Here is a 22,026-nt window from a genome sequence, read left to right as displayed (position 1 = left end):
TTTACTTTTACAATGGGTGTATTGATGTTCTAGTGCTCACTGCAATATTTAAGATGCTGCGTTTCCCTAGGTAGACCCTTGCTGTATGACTCAAGGATTATTACTAAAAACAGTTTTTCATATAGAGGAGGGTGGTTAAAAAATAATCAACCCTGGGTGTCAAATATACTAGGTACACCACTGGGGAGGTGGGGAGCAAATGGGAAGGGGAGTGAATATGTTATGTTTATTTAAGGTTTTATATACCACCTCTCAAAAAACATCAAGACAGTTTACAAATTTAGAGAAATAGTAAAGGAACTACAATTATTATAGGAAAGCAATACCACAAGAAAAGAAAAAAAAAAAATCTATTTTTATAATGCCAGGTATACCAGCATTCACCATCTTACCTGTAGGACCAGAACACCTGTGTAAACAGGTGTGCCTTAAGGAATGAATGGAATTTTGAATATGATTTTGCTAGTGTAGGTCAACTGGGAGTGAGTTTCAAAGCAAAGGGACAAGTGCAAAAAATGTAGAGTTCTTGGTAGAGACATATGGTTCAATGAACAGAAGGGGTGGTTATTTGGTGTGTCACTGCTGATTGGAGGGAACAAGAGGGTGTGCAGGGAACTAAGAAAGAAGCCAGATATAATGGTAATCCTGTATTTAGGGTTTTAAAGGCCACAATCAGAAGTTTGTAGTCAATACATTCTTTGATAGGGAGCCAATATTTTTCCTTTTGAGGGGCATCATGTGTTCAGACCTCTTAGCATGTGTGAGTAAATGAATTGCGATATTCTGTATTGTTTGCAGCTTTTTATAGCTATTTTGGCTAAACCAGCATAGACCACGTTGCAGTAGTCAACTTTTGAAGATACTAGTGCAAAGAGCAAGGTTATGCAACAAGAGTCATCGATATATGGGAAAACTGAACTAATTGATCAAAGAAGAGCAACCAAGATGATAAAGATGATGGAACTCCAGGAAGTTAATATAAAAATATGCTGTAGAAATCTATATTCATAGAAAACACATGATAAAAATACACCAATAAAACTAATACATTCTTGTCGATGCTCATTGCTACCTAGACATTTGCCTATGTGGCTGCGCAGTGTGCTTCCTGACAGTATGAAGACAATTCTATAAAAAACATAAGAACATAAGCCGTGCCTCTGCTGGGTCAGACCAGAGGTCCATCATGCCCAGCAGTCCGCTCACGTGGCAGCCCATCAGGTCCAGGACCTGTATAGTAATCCTTTATCTATACCCTTTTCCTTCAAGAACTGCCTATTTTTGGGTTCCAAAAAAGACACCTACTTGGAGCCTAGGCATCCACTCTCTTTTATAGAACCTTAGCATGGCAGTGCAATTATGTATGTATAATTTAGGCACAACCAGTCACAACAGGGTTTGGATGGGGGACGCTCAGAATAAGCTACCGTTCTAACCTGAAACGACTCCACACAAGAGATAAAGGGCGCTCTCAGTGTGAACCATCAGCAATGGGAGCAAAAGCTCCGATACTTCACTTCTGGGTTGAGGCGGGAAGCCTCCACCACCACACCATCATTGAGCCCCCTATGTGTATATGATAATGAAAAACACCTGCAATAAGGCCCTAAATAAATAATACAATCCAAACAACCCGTGAGCAAATTAAACTCAAACGGTGGAAATACAAACTGAGCGACCCCCACACAAACCCTGCCAGCCGAAACCCGCCAAGCTAACTATAAAGCAATATCAAACCATACCTAAACTAAATCGAAAAAATACTTATCTAAATCAAACTGCCAAAAAGAAAACGCCAGGAGCCGAAGTTCAACCAAGCTGGTTTCGGGGAGGAGCCCTTCTTCAGGAACCAAGCCCCGGACCACAAACCAAAAACAAAAAAATGAAATAAATGCCGAAAAGCGAAGCGGGACGGCTGGAGGGAGGGGTGACCGAGCGGGAGAGCACTCGCGCCTAAAAAGCGGACCAGGAATTACGTCACACACAACCCAACCAATCATACAGGACGCACAACGCGTCCTAAATCACTCATACCGGGGCGGGAAAAAGAAAAAGCCCCAAAGCTACAGAAAGAAAACAGCAAGACCCGTGCAGGACTCAAACCCAAACATGCTCTGGAGGCTCTCAAGGACGCCCCTGACTTGGATATTAAACCCGCCGATAAGGGCGGGGCGGTGGTTGTTCAGTCCACTGCCCAATATGATGCCCAGGTGGCGACTCATATTTCCAACGTTGACTGGTATACCAAACTGGAAAGGGATCCCTCTCCCGGTTTGCGTATGGAAATATCGACTTTGGTCCAGGAGGCGCTCTTGGATAATATTATTACTCAATCCGAAGCCAGATATCTATCCCAACCTCCCAGTCGCAGCCCTCGCTTTTACACGGTACCCAAAATTCATAAAACACTTTCCAACCCTCCGGGTAGACCTATAGTCTCCCTCTGTGGAACCATTCTTGAGCCCCTGTCCAAAATGGTCGATCACTTTTTGAAACCCAGGGTTGCTCAGGCACGTTCCTTTGTACTGGATACCACCAATTTTTTGAATAAAATCGAGTCCATCCAGGTTCAACACACTGATCTCCTGGTTACTATGGATTTGGAGGCCCTATATTGCAATATCCCTCAGACTGAGGCCTTGAAGATTGTGGAACAACAGTTATCTGAAGGGCTCTTTCATCATCGTATAACCAAGGTTTTTTTGATGCAACTAGCCACCTTGGTTTTACAGCGGAATTTCTTCGAAGTAAGAGGGGAATTTTATCTGCAGACTCACGGGGTAGCCATGGGGACGGCCATGGCCCCTAGTGTGGCTAACCTCTATGTTACGAATTTCGAAGAACAGCTGTTATATCCATCTATGTGGATGTCGGATATTGGCACATGGCTCCGGTACATCGATGATGTGTTCCTGGTTTGGACTGGTACCAAGGCCAGATTTGATGAATTCCTTACCTGGCTGAATACCCTGGATAGACATTTGAAGTTCACCGCTTCGGTGGATGGAGCCAGGGTCACCTATTTGGACACTATGGTCAGCAAGTCCGGTGGGCATTTGGTTACAACGGTCTTTCGGAAAGTTACCGATCGTACCTCATATTTACACTACACCAGCTGTCATCCTGCCAGGCTGCGTCAATCATTGCCTGTGGGGCAATTTCTTAGGATCCGCCGAATTTGCTCCTCATTAGGGGAGTTCAGAACCCAGGCCAAGTTGTTATGGCAGCGCTTTAAGGCACGTGGTTATCCAGATTGGACCATCAAGAGAGCCTATCGCAGAGCGCGCTATGCCAATCCTGAGCTTCTGCGGGCTCCTGCTATCAGGCCGCCTATGGAACAGCAGGTGTGTGTTATTTCATTTTCTGACCAAGCCCACCAGGTAGCCGGTATCGTGAGAAAGCATTGGCATGTTTTGGACCATCATGCCATCTTTAATCAGGCTCCTTGCATTGCTTTCTCTCGTCCTAAAAATTTGAAGGAATTGTTATCTACTAAAGGCCGAGCAGTCACCGGGGGGAGGCATGGTCCATGTGGCCATTGTGATATGTGTACGTCTTCTTTATCTATTACTCAATGGCAACATCCTCGGACGCAGCGCACTTACCATCTTAGATCCCAAACGTCCTGTGATTCTGCTTGGGTGGTATATATTATCATCTGTCCTTGTGCGCTACACTATGTGGGGCGCACGAGCAGAAAGATCAGGATAAGACTTCAAGAACACAGGAGTCGGATCAGAACGGCATCTTTAGCCGCCCCTTTGGTGCCTCATTGTCTGGAAGTTGGTCACCAGTTTACTGATCTGGCGTGGTTTGTGCTGGAGCAAATTCCCTGGGATTTCAGGGGGGACAAACAATTTCATTTAAACCTTAGGGAACAATATTGGATTTTCCAACTTCAAGCTGTTGCTCCCCACGGCCTTAATGAAAGTGTGGAATGGAACACCATTATATAGGGTTCCTGTCTATTCTTTCTGGGTGCCATGTTATCGTGTAGGTTTCCTGTGCTGGGTGGTTCCCAGCATGTTTGGGTTTGAGTCCTGCACGGGTCTTGCTGTTTTCTTTCTGTAGCTTTGGGGCTTTTTCTTTTTCCCGCCCCGGTATGAGTGATTTAGGACGCGTTGTGCGTCCTGTATGATTGGTTGGGTTGTGTGTGACGTAATTCCTGGTCCGCTTTTTAGGCGCGAGTGCTCTCCCGCTCGGTCACCCCTCCCTCCAGCCGTCCCGCTTCGCTTTTCGGCATTTATTTCATTTTTTTGTTTTTGGTTTGTGGTCCGGGGCTTGGTTCCTGAAGAAGGGCTCCTCCCCGAAACCAGCTTGGTTGAACTTCGGCTCCTGGCGTTTTCTTTTTGGCAGTTTGATTTAGATAAGTATTTTTTCGATTTAGTTTAGGTATGGTTTGATATTGCTTTATAGTTAGCTTGGCGGGTTTCGGCTGGCAGGGTTTGTGTGGGGGTCGCTCAGTTTGTATTTCCACCGTTTGAGTTTAATTTGCTCACGGGTTGTTTGGATTGTATTATTTATTTAGGGCCTTATTGCAGGTGTTTTTCATTATCATATACACATAGGGGGCTCAATGATGGTGTGGTGGTGGAGGCTTCCCGCCTCAACCCAGAAGTGAAGTATCGGAGCTTTTGCTCCCATTGCTGATGGTTCACACTGAGAGCGCCCTTTATCTCTTGTGTGGAGTCGTTTCAGGTTAGAACGGTAGCTTATTCTGAGCGTCCCCCATCCAAACCCTGTTGTGACTGGTTGTGCCTCTTTGTTGTTACTATTATAGGATTTCTGGCATATTTATTGAGTGTAGTGTTGTGTGTATAATTTAGGCAGCAACCAAAAAAAGCAAACAAGATGCTAGGTATTATTAAAAAAGGGATGATTAGCGAGACAAAGAATGTTATAATGCCTCTGTATCGCTCCATGATGCGGCCTCACCTGGAGTATTGTGTTCAATTCTGGTCTCCTTACCTCAAGAAAGATATAGCAGCACTAGAAAAGGTTCAAAGAAGATCGACCAAGATGGTAAAGGGGATGGAACTCCTCTCGTATGAGGAAAGACTAAAAAGGTTAGGGCTCTTTAGCTTGTAAAAAAGATGGCTGAGGGGAGATATGACTGATGTCTACAAAATCCTGAGTGGAGTAGAATGGGTTCAAGTGGATCGATTTTTCACTCTGCCAAAAATTACAAGGACTAGGGGGACACTCAATGAAGTTACAAGGAAATACTTTTAAAACCAATAAGAGGAAATATTTTTTCACTCTGAGAAAAGTTATGCTCTGGAATGCTTTGCCAGAAGTTGTGGTAAGAGCAGATAGCGTAGCTGGTTTTAAGAAAGGTTTGGACAATTTCCTGGAGGAAGTGTCCCTAGTTTATTATTGAGAAATACATGGGATAATGCATGCTTGCCCTGGATTGGTAGCATGGAATGTTGCTACACTTTGGGTTTTTGCCAGGTACTAGTGACCGTGAGGACGGGCTACTGGGCTAGATGGATGATTGGTCTGACCCAGTAAGGCTATTCTTATGTTCTAAATGAAGAAGAGTAGAAACATGACCTTGTTACTGAGGATATTTGTGAATGAAAAAAAAAGTCAGACCACTGTCCAGTAAGGCTCCTAAATATTTCATAGTTTCTGTTATCTTGATTGGTTTGGAGCACAGCAAAGGGGTGGTATTGGGAAAAGAATGAGTATCCAGAACTCATAAGGCAGAGGATTTTTGAGGATTTAAGATCAAATGATTTTCTGAAAATCAAGCATCAATCTTATCTAGACATGAATGAATGGACTGTATATGATCTTCTACTACTTTTACACAATGAACTTTCATTTTTCATTAAAAAAATCTGAGACTGTGTGTAATAGAGAAATGTTTCACCACGCCATTGGAAATCACTCTACATGTACCTATATGGAATAATAAGCTTATTAGAAGCCAAGGGAAGACAGTGGAGTGGTCACTGTGGCAACATGCTGGCATATGGTCAATTTATCATTTAAGGAAAGATAAGTGGTTAACCTTTCATGAATTACAACATGAATGCATGTTGCCTCCCAACCAATTTTATAAGTGGCTACAACTTCAACATTGCCTTAATGCTTTTCTGAAGAATAACCCTCTTTGTTCTTGCACTCTGAGTCTACTGTCTTTCATGTCAGTGATAAGATCTAAAAAAAGGTGTTGCTTCTAAATGGTCCAAAATTCATTCTCACATCCTAAGGGTACTGAAGATACATGGCAATCTGACATTATGAAGGATGTTTCTGAGCAATGTTGGGAACAGATTTGGACTTCCATTCACAAATCACTAAAATCGGCAGCAATTAAGCAATCCATTTTTTTGTATTTCATAAAGCTATTTGTATGCCTTATAAATTATCCAAAATTAATGGTGATAAATATAATAAGTTCTGGTCATGTCAAAAGAAGGTTGGCTCGCTAATTCACTTATTATATTCCTGTGATCACATAAGTGAGTATTGGCTACGTGGATGGGATACTATCTGTACTTTGCTGAATATCAATGAATCACTCACATTAAACATCATAGTATTGGGCCATTTTGGGCTTCAGCAGTAAATATCTGATACTCAATCAAATTTACTAAGAATTTTGCTCAATTTGGCCATTAAAATCATCTTGCAACACTGGAAGGATGCTTCTAGGGTGGAATACATAACTTGGTGGAACACTGTTTGTATAACTGCCAAGTATGAACGTGTTGCCACAGAAAGACTTAATGCTCTAAAAAAATGTACTAAAATATGGGAGCCATTGGAATCTTATAGCCAAGCGCCTGTTAAATTGTAATGATTTGTCTGATTAAGGGGAACATCCATACTGTCCTTTTTGATGTATTTATGAAAGTACTAATGATCATTAACAATTTTAAACATTAATTTGCTGTTTATTTTGTTTGTTTTTACCTTTTTATTCATACATATGACCTGTAACTGGTATTCGGTGTGCAACGGAGAGGTGATGTGAAATCCATTTCCTTTTTAAACACCATTTGGCCAAAAGGACTGAATGGTGTGCATTTTATTAGATTTCTTTTTGAGTTGAAGTTTGTCTAATTGGAAGTGACGTCATGAGGACCGAGGCTTAAGTCTGGGCGTCATTGTGGAGCCTTCAGTGCACGGAGCTGGAGGGAGTAAGAATATTGGAAATTTCCCTGATGTAGCCATTTTGTGGTGAAACAAGAGCCTTGTTGGAAGAACTGCTTTTCTTCACTGCAACGTTGTGGACTAGCTGAGGCGCGATTTCATTCTAATCAGCAGTGGGGCGGAGCACAATGGTCTGTGAGAAAGTGTACCAGCTGGTGAAGATAAGTGAAGCATTGTTTCCTGTTCTTGTTGTTTTTCTTCTATTGTTTTTCCTGTGCACAATGGTGTTGGGTAACCCATTTTGAAAGTAGCAGTTTGCCTTTTATGAAGTTTTTTGCCTACGAGACAGAAACTGAATGGCTTGTAACCTTCTGGGTTGCCGTCTGATATTAAAAGCACTTTAAATGCATTTGAGGCTTTTTCTCCAATATTAGTAAATGTGCTTCAGTGGGTATCTTAACCGCTAGGCTAATAACATTGTGGTTTGTTTTTGAAATTGTATTGAGATTCAATGTATGATTTTTTTCTTTAAATACCAATAAAAATGATTGAACTGAAAAAAAAAATAATAATATGAGACTGGATTGAAGACCCATTGTTTAGGTTAATATTGGGAGCAGAGGACTAAAACTGCTTCCCAATTTACAGGAGTGACTTATTTTAATTTGATTTAAATATTAATTTATTTTTCTCACTTTATGGTTTTTATTGTTCTTTGGTATGAATGGTCTGGTATGTATGGTAAACTCTTCTAGCAAGGGAATTGTAGTTCTTTTCTGAAACTATACTTAAGTCTATAAACTGCTTAGATCTGTCTGATTGGATAAGAGAGTATAGAAATTTTTAATTAACTATATTAAGAACCAGTCTATGTTGCTCTAACCAGTATAAGACAGCAACTAGGCAAGTCTTTAAAGCGGAGATTAGGATACAGTAGATCAGAAGGTAAAACTAAAACATAATATCATCTGTGCAAACATATGGGCTAACCCCCAGGGTTAGATTAAGTTGAACAGTGGGAAGAAAAACATTGAAATTCAGGGGGGTCAAGACAGATCTCTGTAGAACGCCGCAGTGAAAGGAAAAGAATGTGGGGACCCAACACAGATTGATCCTGGATGAGTGATTAGCCAAGAAAGAATGAAACCATTTAAATACTATCCCAAAGAGAAACTTAATTTCTATATAAGTTCAAGCACCGCAGATATCAATGACCACAATCATATCATAGCAAAAGGAACTAATGGATACCAAGAAGTCACAACACCCGTGAGTGGTATTCAGTGTGTGGACATTTCAAAGTCAGCCAGTTTCTATGGCCTTCAAATAAGGAATGTTGAGGCCTGGTTATCTGCATAAGCTACTATTATGCAAAAGGTCAAATTTTGAAGCTACCAGCCACATATAATAAGGTCTGCACTTTCTATGAGCAATATGAGTCTGCAAATGGCTAGGGCATGTGAAAAGGAAAATCAAACAAACATATCTGCACTAAGTGCAACCTACTGACAGCTAGATGCACTAAAGTCTCTGATCATCGTTAAACTTGTTTGACTAGTTTAGCGACTAATTGAATTTGCCGACCTGATGCCCAAAACGGCTCACCATGTAGTTTTCTATGCGGTTTTACATTCTCTGATTCTGGCATGCAAATGAGGTCATTAATATTAAAACCAGCCATCCAATCGATGGCTTAACCTTGCATGCCAGAATTGGATCAGTACCACCAACCTGAAAAAAAACAACAGATCTGCCTGTTTTTTTCCATTTGGGCACACACAATATCTGACCCATAAAAAATATGCCGAGCTGCCCCGATGACCCACACTGGAACCAAAATAGTGAGAGGAGGGATGTCCACGCCCTACTGTCACCAGAGGTGGGGGGGGGGGGCAGATTTCGCAAAAGCAGGAGGGAGTAGGCAATCCTCCTGCTGATTTTGGCTAGTATGGGGCATCATAAGAACATAAGAATAATGGTCCATCTAGCCCAGTAGCCCATCCTGACAGTGGCCAATCCAGGCTACTAGTACCTGATAAAAACTCAAATAGTAGCAACATTCCATGCCACCGATTCAGGGCAAGCAGTGGCTTCCCCCTTGTCTCTCTCAATAACAGCCTATGGACTTTTTCTTCCTGGAAATTATCCAAACCTTTCTTAAAACCAGTGGCAGGAGGGAATGGGTATCTATGCTGCCTCTATTTTAGTTCCAGGAGTTGTCGGCACCGTTATTTTTTTTAATGGACCAGAAATTTTGCGTGTGTAACACATGCACAACATCTGTGCCATTATTTAAAAAAATGAAAAGAGCCCTAACAACAGAGTGGCAGGAGGTTGCTTTGGGGCTTACCCTGCCACTCAGCTGTTTGGGCTTTCCCAAACCGGCTCTGTGCATGTATTAAAGTCGCTCTCACAGCGACTGATCGGATGGGATTATAGGGAACCTCTGCGCAAATCATTTGCATGCAAACCTGTTGGAACATCGATCACTGTTCAAGAATCGGCCCCCCTCCAAAAAAATCAGCAAACAGCGATCCGCAAGGTCTTAGCAACCATGTTTTGTGAATCTAGTTCACAAAAGGCCTGCATGCAAATGGGGACGATCGTTGACACGCCCCCACCCCCCCATGGCCAGGATTGCTAGAGAGCGATCCTGGAGCATGTGCAGACCATGACAGTAGTGACAGGAGAAGTAGCTTCCTGTCACTGTTGTCAGGGCTTCTGCTGGCTTTTTTATTTTTATTAATTGGGCAGATAGTTTGCATGTATTACACATGCAAAATAACTGCTCGGTTAAAAAATAAAAATAAAAAGCCACCCCCTCCCTGAAGTGATTCCTCCCTCCCCAAACCCCTAAAAAATGCCCACCCCCCCACACCGATGCCCCACAAAAGACAGGAGGGATGCCAAATCCTTCCTGCCACAAAACGACTGCAACCAGCCGGGCCACAGCGCCACCCCCCCGACCAGCCCACCGCACCCCTGGTCAGGCTTGTCCTGACCCGGCTCGACACCTCCCCTGTACCTAAAAGTTGGGAGCAGGAGGGGTGCTCAGTCCTCCTGCTCCTTAGGCCTCCAGCGCTGTCTTCCAGAGCAGGAGGAACCACAAAGTCCTCCTACTCCTTCTCTTCCTCCTGCATGGGAGGAGCCAATCAGTGTCTTAGGCTCCTCCTCATGCATCACATGATACACTGGGGTGGAGCTTAAGGCCCACATTCGCAGCGTGTCATGCAGGAGGAGAAGCAACATGAGGACTTTGCGGTTCCTCCTGCTCCAGAAGACAGCGCTGGAGGCCTAAGGAGCAGGATGGATTGAGCACCCCTCCTGCTCCCAACTTTTAGGTACAGGCGAGGTGTCGGGCCAGGTCGGAACAGGTCCAACCAGGGGTGGGCCATCCTAGGGGGGAGGGCAGCGTCAGGTGGTGGCAAGAGGGAGTGGGCATCCCTCCTGCTACTTGTGGGTCGCCGGGGGGGGGGATTGTATTTGTCGGGAAGGGGCGGGCCCTCGGCCATTTTATGACAGGCCTGCCTGCCTTTTTTATTCTTTTTTTAATGGGGCAGATATTTTGCATGTGTAACACACGCAAAATATCTGTGCCATGGAAAAAAAATGAATAATAAGACAGGCAGGCCTGTCTAAAAACTTGCAGACCTGTCGGTAACTCAGTTACCGACAGGTCTGCAGCAGTCAGGTTTGCCAATAGTAAAACCCGATTCAAAATAGCCAAGCAATTGTTAGTGAATCAATCACTTGGCTATTTTGCATGGGGTTTTACTAATTTGCATGGGAGGATCAGGAATGGATCACTACAGGCGTTAGTGAATCAGGTTGGAGGGAAATCGGGTTGCAAAGGGCTCACACACTGATTGGTACATGATTGGTTTGCTTAGTGAATTTAGCCCATAGTGTATAGAATATCCAATGAAGAAAGGAGAAAAAGTCCTGAGAGTGCAGTATGTGCCAGAGATTGGATCTGTCATCAGTAGAAGGAGAAAGATCATGGATACTGCTGCATGTTGGGGCCAGAGAAAGGGGATGCTGAAGAGGGATGGGTAGAAAAGAGATGGAAAGATGCTTCTAGGTAGAGAATGACACGGGGACAAATTTTTCCCCATCGTCGCGGGAATTCATTTTCTCGTCCCATCCTGGCGAGTTCTTTTCCTGTCCCTGCTCTATTCCTGCAAGCTCTATCCTCATCTGCATAAGCCTCGCACACTTTAAAATCTTAAGTGTTCGAGACTTGTGTGGTTAAGACAGAGCGTAAAGTAATGAGGCAGGGACAGGGACAAAACTTGCAGAGACAGGATAGGGAAATTGAGTTCCTGTGGGGATGGGGAAAAATTTGTCCTCCAGTCTTTCTCTACTTCTACGTTAATGGGAAAGAGGGGATGTTGCTATGCTACAGTGGGAAGACAGAAAGGATCAAGATGCTTCTGTTTAGGCGTGAAGAGGAGAGTGAGGAAACAAATACTGCTGGTCAGGGATAGAGAATGAGACAGAATAGATCATTACTGCTGGGTGGCGTGGAGAGGAAAATGCTAAGCAGGAGTGGAAGGAAAGAGAAACAATCCTGTGCTCTTAACTTGTAATGAAAGCTGACATATTATATTATTAGGTATATGAATTCTATAAAATAAGTAGCAGTTTTAGTGAGAAACTGGCATTTCTAAATTTAGCAACTATAGGTTGAAAGCTAAATACTAGCCCTAGGAATATTGCTGTGATAGGTCACAGGAAGACCAATTGAGGGAGAAACCAATGGGAAAACTCTAGGAAATTAGGGCATTGCATGCCAAAACCTGGGTCTTGTTTATCAGAAGAGTTTATACATGGTGGGTTGTATGATTTACTCATATTCTTGTTTTTATTATGCTATACCAGTATCTCACAACTTTTTGAAGTTGCGGCATACTAAACTCGGGAGGGTACAGACATCGATGACCACGCATGAACGGAGGCCCTCCAGACAGGGCCCTGAACTTGCTATTACTATGCCAGTGGGGGTAGGGGGGCAGGGAGGTACGGAGAGGAGAGGCAACAGCTGACTGCCTACAGGGCATGCCTCTCGCCACGAGAGGCACATCTTGAAGGCAGTCAGCCGGTTCCCCTCCAACGGTGTCTCGTGGCACACCCGGAGTTTTGCCATGGCACGCTATGCTATTCTGTAGACTTGTACATCAGTTGTTACTTTTTGGACTGAGGATACCAAAAACCTAAGTCGGGAGTACCACTGAACTTTTTCCCTGTACTGCGTATGTATGTTTATGTTGCTATAATTGCTGTTATAATGTTTGTGATACATTAACTGATATCATAACCCACCTCGAACCCTACCATGAAGAATGCTGTGTTTATGTTGTTATAATTTCTGAAGTATTGTTTATGATGTATCAATTGATGTTATAAGGATGTTTGGGTTTATGTTGTTATAATTACTGTAATAATGCTTGTGATGCATTAATTGATGTTGTAACTCTTACTTCGGAGAATTTAGTGGGATATAAAACCACGACATAACATGTGGCACATAAATTGTTAATAAGTACATAAATATTAAGCAAATTCTGATTGAAGTAGAAATCCAAAAGAGCTAAAAAAAAATTAAAAAAAATAGTACAGCAATGCAATAAATAAGTGTATTATTACAAGTTAAAGTGCATGTCTATCCAATCAATCTGAAAAATGTGTCTTGGCTTGATCAATTCACAGACTTATGACCTCCACATTTCATCTACTCAGTTGACTAAGTCAGTTAGCATGGATTATGAAGCTCAAACTGTCTTATCCCTCAGATGACCTCATTAGACAAAGACCTCTTGAATAGTCAGCCCAGATTTTGGATTCTACATATATTTTGGTTTATCCTAGAAAATCTGCAAGTCATTACCCACTTGAGAATATTGCAATAGGTAAAACATGAAGGAGGGGAGGAGCAAAATCCCTGTAGAGCTCTAAACATGACATTACAAAAATATAATTTTAGATCCTTAACATTTGCTGTGCAAATGCAAAAGCTGGCTGAGATGCAGAACTATTCAGAAAATAATGAATAAATAGAGGTCTGCACTGCATTAATAATATGCTATAAGATTTTGTTAAACTGTGTGCTATAGAGTGAAATTTTGATTCACAGTTTGGCCAAAGAAATATGAAGGAAAAAATATCCTTAAAACAAACAATAGCAAAGACCTGTCTCACTATGGCCCCCTTTTATCAAGCTGTGTTAGGGTTTTTTTTAATCACAGTGGTAAAAGCTCTGACACTCATAGGAATTCTATGAGCATCAGAGCTTTTACTACAGCAGCCTGTGATTAAATAAAACCCTCACGCAGCTTGATAAAAGGGGAGCTGAATGCACTGTATGCAAAAAGATCTCATATATACAGTGCTCCCCTGCAAATTCGCAGTCGGCGGTTCACAGTCCCGGTCATTCGCAGTATTTTTCGACCGCAAATGACCGGGCAAGGGAGGGCCGCCTCTTCCTATACTAAAGTAGGGCCTTACTAATCAGGAGCTGCGTGTCAAAGTTCTGGCTGCCCTCTCTTGTCTCCCCTGCCTAAAAACCGTATTTGCGGTTTTTCAAAATTCGTGGGGGTTCCTGGAACGTAACCCCTGTGAATTTGGGGGGAGTACTGTATATGCACTATGGAAATCCTGAAAGGATTGTAGACCTCAAGATCAAAATTTGGGGACCCTCGTATGAATCTGTGGACAAAACAAGTACAGTAAAACCTTGGTTTGCGAGCATAATTCGTTCCAGAAGCATGCTTGTAATCCAAAGCACTCGTATATCAAAGCAAATTTCCCCATAGGAAATAATGGAAACTCAAACGATTCGTTCCACAACCCAAAAGCTTTAATACAAAATACTATATGTACTTTTATTGCAAGACCTCACTCATTTAGAACAGTCACTACACTCCTGCAGCATAAGAGAGAGAAGAACCATCAGCTCAGTTGTGATGATGTGACGCATGTATACTGTATGTACTTGTATTGCAAGACATTGCTTGTATATCAAGTTAAAATTTAATAAAATGTTTTGCTTGTCTTGCAAAACACTTGCAAACCAAGTTACTTGCAATCCAAGGTTTTATTGTACTTGTAAAGTGAGTTTTATTACCCTGAAAGCAGCTTCTTGATGGAATTTAATTGGATGCTACCACTATTAGGGCTATTTCCGTGTGGCTAGCAGATTTAACACAGAATGGGCAATCTTAGGGGAAAAAAAACATCTGAGAGTAAGATAGAATTCCCTACTGCTGTTGCAGTTGTTCTATTGTTTGGACAGAAGAATGTTACATGTATCTAATCTTGATAAATGCATTTCAGAAATGAATGTCTATAAAACAGTGCTCTTTGCTAATTTTTAAATGTGGGCCATTTTGGTCCCAGAGGGCTGAAGGAGAGCCGACAAATATCTTTCTGCTTTGGGGCCATGTTTCCAATAATGTTTCTCGACATTCATTCCTACCAGAACACCTGGCCTTGGTCACACAATGCAGAACACAGATGAACCCTATGCAAAATACAGGACCACAAACTAAAAGTATAACGATATACAAATGACATCCATAATGCCAGGCTCTGCATGCAGTACACCACCAGAGAAAGGAGAGAAATTAATTTCTTCCTGAACAGTGCAAAATATAGACAGCAGATGTAAATTCTCAAAACTTATATATTTCAATCACTGAATTGAAAATAAAATCATTTTTCCTACCTTTGTTGTCTGATGATTTTATTTTTCTACTCATCTTTTCCCAGTCTCTGGCTTCATTTCCTTCTGTGTTCTTAACTCTGTTTCCAGGACTTTCTTATCCATTTGCTCTTTTTCTTTCCTTCACTTTCTGCCCTACATTCATTTTAGCATTAACTTTTAATATTCAACTTTCTTCCATTATTCTGCTTCCTTCTCAGTCTGTCTGTTTTTACATGTCTTCTCTTCCTCTCCATCCACATGCACCATCTCTCTGCCCTTTCCCTCCTCTCCATCCATGTGCACCATCCCCTCCCTCTCTCTGCCCTTTCCCTCCTCACCAACCATATGTACCATCTCCTCCCTCCCTCCCTCTCCTTCCCTTCCACTTTTTCCATGGTCTGGTATCTATCCCCTCCTTCCCTTCCCTCCTCCTGTGGTCTAGCAACTGTCTCCCTTCCTTCCTTTCCATCTTCACTCCCCCACCCCCCCTACTGTGGTCTGGCATCTGTTTCTCCTCCTTCCATTCCCTGGCATCTCTCTCTCCTTCCTTCCTTCCTTCCTTCCTTCCATCTCCTTCTTTCTCTTCACGCCTTCCCATGGTCTGCTATCTCTCTCCTCTCCTGGAAGTCTGGCCTATCTCTCTCCCCTCCTTCCCTTCCATCCCTGTTCTGCATCTCTCTCTCCATCCCTTCCCCCTCCTGTGATCTGCCATTGCTATCTTCCCCTTCCCTTCCCTGCTTTCTTCCCACAGAAGTCTGGTATTTTCTTACCCTTTCATCCCCATCTCCACAGTCCAGCATCTTTGTACTACCCTCTCCTTTCACTCCCCAGTGGAATCCGGTACTTTTTCAGCCTTTTTGTTTACAGCACTGCACTCTTCAGGTCATGGGCTATGTGAGTGAAGTAAACACGCTATCTTTAGTGGCCCCAGAAGCTTTCCCTTTGCTACAGCTTCCTATCCCTAAAGCAGGAAGCTATAGCAAAGGGAAAGCTTCCAGGGCTGCCAAAGGCAATGTGTTTACTTCAATCATGCTGCCTGCAGCCTGAAGAGTACAGCACTGGAAGCAAAAAAGAGTAAAAATGTGCCAGATCCGATGGTGGTCGTAGTGGGAATGATATTCTGCACAAGATTCATGGGCTGCCCCAAAGGTCTCAGAGGGCCACCATTGGTTCGCAGGTCTTGCAATGAAGACCAATACTATAGAGGCAAGTTTAATTAATTAAAACTTATCTGCTTAAGTATTAAAAAATCTCATTATTAAATTGTACAGAAAAAGAGCTCATATTTAATTTTGCTAATCAGATGTTATAAGCTACACATGTGATGATAGAATATTCCTCTTTTTTTCTCTTTAATAGCCACTTGCATTACCCATGTTTCCTAATGATGGAAACTCACTAGTCTGGATTCTGGTATCAAGGTGCTGGAGCAGTACACAATAGTGCCATTACTATAATAACTTGAAATTAAAGCCTGTCTAAAAGTCTGCTTAAAAAGCTAACATCCATTTCATTAACCATTCCTACTATCTTGCTTTCAATAATGCAAAAATGACTAAGAGTTTTAATTTGTTAATCATCTGTGTTTTGATCGGCAATACACATAATTCTCTACAGAAGTCTAAACTGGCCCTCACAGAGAATGAAATGCATTAATACACTGCAGAGTCTAATAATATGAATAGAAGAAATCATTCCTGCCAGGGTCAAGCACTGACAGGTGCACAATAAATGTCTTAGTGCTGGTTAATAAGATAGTCATTTTTAACACAGGTAAGATAAAAGGCTTTTTTTTTTTAAGATTTAAACTTTGCTTACCGATCATGTGATTTGCAACATGAACCTGAATATCCCATTCATTGTAGAAAACCATCTGGCATTTGATGCATTGATATGTCTTCTTCTAAATAAGAAATAGAAAATGATTTTATAAAGAAGTCATTTATTAACCCAAATAAACTAAATGAAGGTCTTATCCTCTTGCAAATATTGTTTGTTAGTAATATTTTCTGCAAAATAAACCATGAATCTTTTCTAAGCATACACACAGATCAGGTTGGTACATAGGACTACTTGGTTCATGTTGTTTCTCCCTGCTATACTGCTATAGGTTTTCCTGAACTTACGGTATTCACCCATAAAGCTTTGACGGAGAATGCCATAAGCTGAGGAAAAACTTTGAGGTCCATATTTAATGGGTTTGTCTGGCTAACAGCTACAGAAGAATGGAAAGCATAACACAGAAAGCAAGAGAATGAAAAACAATGATGTTCAAAATTTGAATGCTCATTAATTTTAGCTACAAAATGTTTTAAACAATATCATATCAAATTAAAAACCTAACATGGGATAGGAAAAATATTAGTAAAAGGGCTTTTTAGCTGAATAAGTCATGTTGGCAAATTTGGGGTAAGAAACGAACAGGGGATAGACTAAGCTAACAGAAATGTTACTTCTACTTTTCATTGAAACATACCCCATGTATAACTTCATACAAAATCAACAGAAACAAACAGATAAAAGTCAATCGATTTTTCACTCTTTCAAAAATGACAAAGACAAGGGAAACTCAATGAAGTTATATGGAAATACATTTAAAACAAATAAGAGGAAATATTTTTTTCACTTTATGAAGCCGCATTAGGACTTTTTTTATTGCAAGATGATGCATTGTCAATTATCACTAATGTCCTGAAATCACGGGAGCACCCTCATATTGTACCAATAGATTTTGTGATTTTTTTGGCTAGACTAGCTATGAAAGAAAACTTTTTTATGTATGACAACAACTTTGATAAACAAAAAATGGGCTTAGCAATGGGAGCCATGTTTGCACCATCAGTGGCTAATTTATACATGGATCATTTTGAGACCACATGGATTCAACATTCTCCTTTTTCAGATTACTTCTTTAAGTGGTTTCGTTACATTGATGATGTGCTGATGTTATGGAAAGGGAATGAGCAAGAATTACGTAGTTTTCATATCTGGCTGAATAGTTGTGATAGCAATATTCAGTTTTCTATGATATTTTCAGCTAATCAATTAATTTTTTGGGATTTGATCATTTCACAGGAAAGAAATCATTTTGAATCAGAAACACATACAAAACCTACTGACAGAAGTACTTTTTTAGACTATAGAAGTTGTTATCCAGCTAGTTTAAGAAAGAATTTACCTTTTTCTCAATTTTTGAGACTGAGACGCAATTGCATTTGTCTGAATTACTGTAGAGTTGAGTGCTTTACTTTTCTGTCTGTGTCCCTGTCTGAACTTTCACCTAACCATCCCTCTCCCACCCCACACCCATAGTTGCCAGACTTCAGCTACCCTCTTTCTCCACCCCTCCTATCTACTTCTTGTCTCACACATAGTTCCACTCCTCCACTACCAGTCAGTCACCATGCTCTGTGTTGCTGTGCTATCTCTTCTGGCCCAGATGCACTAAAGTCAGCAATTGTCTAACGACTGTCGCTAAACCGGTTTTGACTGGTTTAGCAATGATCAGATTTCCCTATCCAAAGCAGAAAACGTCTCACTGTGTGGTTTAATGCACAATTGTTCATTCTCTGATCCTGCCATGAAAATAAGGTTATTAATATTGAAATGCCATGTAAACTAGCCGAGCAATTGATGCTCTAACATCACTTCACGGTGCACAAATAAAAGCAATCGCTTTTAGTGATCTGAAAAAAGTGATTCACAGAGCCAATGGCGTAGTAAGGGGGGATGCAGACCACCCCGGGCACTGAGTAGATGGAGGCGCTGGCTCCCCCTGCCATATTCGCACCATCCCTCCCCCCACCCTGTACCGCTATATTAATTTTGCTAGCGTGAGCAACTTCTTCTTGTTGCTTGTGCTAGCCTGGTTCCCCTCTGAATCACTTCTGGGTCACGGGACCAGGAAGTGACATCAGAGGGAAATCCAATGCTGGCATGAGGAGCATGTTGCCGAAGCCACTCATGCTGGCAAAGATTTAGAGGTATGTGGGGTGGGGAGGGAGAGCACAAGGGGAATAAGGGGTGGGAAGGAGTAGGGGCAGGGTGGGGGGGGGGGCACTGCCCCGGGCACCTCCTACCCTTACTATGCCACTGCACACAGCTCTTGGCCATCCTCTGTCCCCGGCTCATCTCTAGCTGTTGGGGGATTGTCAGCCCCTGCTCCAGGTTGGGCCTGTAGGCTGCCCACCTACAGGCCACTGATTCCCAGCTCCAGCTCTGAGTTGTTGTCATCTGTATAGAGAATGTGGAGATGTGGTTATCTGCCATCTCTTCATCCTGCTACAGCACACCAGCATGTCTATCCTTGCCCTTCTAGTCTTCAGTTGAGAAGCAATGCTAGTGTCATACAAACCAAGGATGTCTGCCCCTAAATGTGGTAGGGGTGCTGGGAACACAGAAATATTCACACTGTTCGGAAGGGGGGGAGGGGGACATTTTGGCTAATGCCAGGTACAGGAGTATTCCAACTGCCTAGGCATGGAGCCACTCAGCTATCACAGACTCCCATTCCCTGCTCCCTCTCCCAGCCACCTAGGAACCTGGCCCTCACATGGTTGCCCTGAGAGTGAGGCCCCCCTTGTTCCTGCATGGGGAAGTGGATGCACCAGAGGGGGACACACACAGCACAGCTGCCATCCCTTAAATGCACCTAACTCTTGTGTTGCAACTGATGTGTTTTGGGTACCCAGGCCATGGATGCTTGTGTTGGGGAGGAGGCTGTGGATCATCTGCTCCACTAGGATGATGTCTGACATGTCAGCCTTTGGAGGTCTGTCCTCAGCCTTCTTGAGGACTTCATGCTTCAGCTGCCCTCATTTGAGCTCACAGTCTTCTAAGCCCTGTTATAGGGGACTGCATTCAGGTGCTCAGAAATGGCACCAATCCTTTATATAGGCACAGGCCTTTGGGAGCAAACAGGAGTGTGTCGCATGTCTGGACCTTCTGCACCAGCACCTCAACCTCAGGGTCAGAGAAGTTGACCTTGCAGTTGGGAGAATGAGGCTACTTCTTTTGGGTCATCTTCAATGAAGCTTAGGAAGGACTGAAAATCCCCTAGAGCGTTTATCTAGGATGTTCTGGACATCTCAGCTGCACGTTTGGGAAATGGACATCAAAATGTTTGATTGTAGACCAATCGGGGAAATGTCTACCTGGAATCCTGCCCCTTAGTCTCTATTTTTGATTCAGTCTGCTATTCACCTGAATGTTCACACCCTGGGAAGGGCCCTCAGAGCTTGTAATCTGCCATATCTGCAGGTGGCTTGGTTGAGAACACAAGGTTAGTTTTGTGAACTTTGTTGTAGAAATACTCAGCCATACTCTGGGGGGACAGTGACAGAAGGATTGGAGGTGGGGGAACCTTGAGTAAGGAGTTTAGTGTGACAAAGAGGCAGCGAAGATTGGAGCAATAGCATACTTCTTGGTGTTGTTTGTTTTGCTGAGCATCACACGTTATTGGAATATTTGCTTTTGTTCCAAGCAGAGAACTGCAACTTGACCAAGCACGTTTACAGTTGAGAACTGTTATTTATAACATGGTACTTGTTGTGGATAAACATTGATTTCTAAAGCTTTCATAGATCTCTGATGCAGGTGGAGATGTGGAAACATGGCCCGTTTTAGGTCTTATAATTAAAGCACAACTATAAAGCAGAATTTGAAGGCCCTTTATAGTTGTTGTTTTTTCTCTTTGTTCTTGTACGATTTGTACTTTGTTTCCCTCTCTATTCTAATTAGAGGGAACACTAAGACAGATATTGGTGGTTAGCAGGTGGTTTGGAGTTTGGAACAGAAGTGGGCTTTGAGTCTGGATTTGAATACTGCCAGAAACAGAGCTTGATGTACCAAGTCGGGCAGTTTGTTCCAGGTGTACAGCGCAGCAAAGTAGAAAGGATGGAGTCTGGAGTTGGCCATAGAGCAGAAGGGTACAGATAAGAGACTTAGCTGATGAGTGGAGTGCCCGGAGGGGGATATGGGGAGAGATGAGAGATACTGAGGAGCTGCAGAGCGAATACACTTGTAGGTCATTAAGAGGAGTTTGAAATGTATGCAAAAATGGATAAGGAATCAAAGTGACTTGAGAACAGGGGTAATATGGGCACAGCTACATTGGCAGAATATCAGACATGCAGCAGAGTTCTGAACAGATTGAAGGGGAGAGAGATGGTTTAGCGGAAGGCCAGTAAAAAGCAGGTTGCAGTAGTCTAGGCAAGGGGTGATGAGGGTATAGATAAGGATCTTAGCAGTACGCTCAGAAAGGAAGGGTCTAATTTTAGCGAAATTGTAGAGAATGCCAACAGGTTTTGGCAGTCTACTGGATATGTGAAGAGGAGAGAGAGAGATGAGTCAAAGATTACCCTGAGGTTGCGTGCCAATAAGACAGGGAGGATGAGGGTGTTTTTCACAGAAATAGAGAAAGGGGGGAAGAGGAGAGATGGGTTTAGGTGGAAAGATAAGGGGCTCAGTCTTGGCCATGTTTAATTTTAGATGTTGGTGAGACATCCTTCATACCTCTTAAGAATATTTTCAAATTTTTTATCCCCACCCATCCTGACAAAGATCATATTCCTTCTCTTCCATCTTAGTGTCCCAGACATCACTCATGTCTAGAGCTTACAGACTGAAATACAATTGAAGTTCTACATCCAGAAAGGCGCTATGAGCTGCTCCACCACTTGCATGCATAAACCTTGCCAGTCTCAGTTGCTTAACAGCCTCCAGGGCCACACTTATATCTAATGTGTCCAGCACTTAGGGGTTTAAAAAGGGTTGGAGAATTTCCTAAAATGAAAGTAAATATTATAAGCTATTATTAAGATGGACTTGGGAAAATCCTCTGCTTATTTCTAGAATAGGCTGCATAAAAGCTGTTTTTATTGTTTTGGGATTTTGCCACGTATTCGTGACCTGGATTGTTCACTGCTGGAAACAGGACACCAGGCTTGGTCGACCTTTGCTCTGTCCCAGTATGGTAATGTTTATGTTCTTATGCCAGAACTAGATTTCAGTCCATACCGAGTCATCATATAAACGTCTTAAAGCGGGCTAGCTCCGTCTGATGGACAAGCCTTGCTGGGCTCTGCAGCACAGTGATAACAACATGAGCATTTTCTTTCTTCCTTTGTGAACCATGTTTTTCTGTACCATACCCTATCATGCCATTAAACAATGTAGTTATTTTTCCATCACACATTCTTTGTTAATTTTATTTTGTA

The 22,026-nt window shown here is 42.4% G+C and overlaps 1 protein-coding gene across 13 annotated transcripts in view; it reads right to left on the bottom strand.

The window, feature by feature from the left end:
• Nucleotides 1-22,026, bottom strand: part of ZNF521 (zinc finger protein 521) — a 796,659-nt gene that overhangs the window by 431,268 nt on the left and 343,365 nt on the right. For all 13 annotated transcript variants that reach the window (XM_033933840.1, XM_033933831.1, XM_033933833.1 and 10 more), the window contains one exon: nucleotides 16,628-16,712. In XM_033933840.1, coding sequence (XP_033789731.1) covers nucleotides 16,628-16,712 — 85 coding nt within the window. The remainder of the gene's footprint in view (nucleotides 1-16,627; nucleotides 16,713-22,026) is intronic.

This window comes from Geotrypetes seraphini, chromosome 2, assembly GCF_902459505.1.
Source record: "Geotrypetes seraphini chromosome 2, aGeoSer1.1, whole genome shotgun sequence".
Classification (NCBI taxonomy): Eukaryota; Metazoa; Chordata; class Amphibia; order Gymnophiona; family Dermophiidae; genus Geotrypetes; species Geotrypetes seraphini.
The sequence above is the reverse complement of the archived record's forward strand: the minus strand, read 5'-3'. Positions and strand labels throughout refer to the sequence as shown.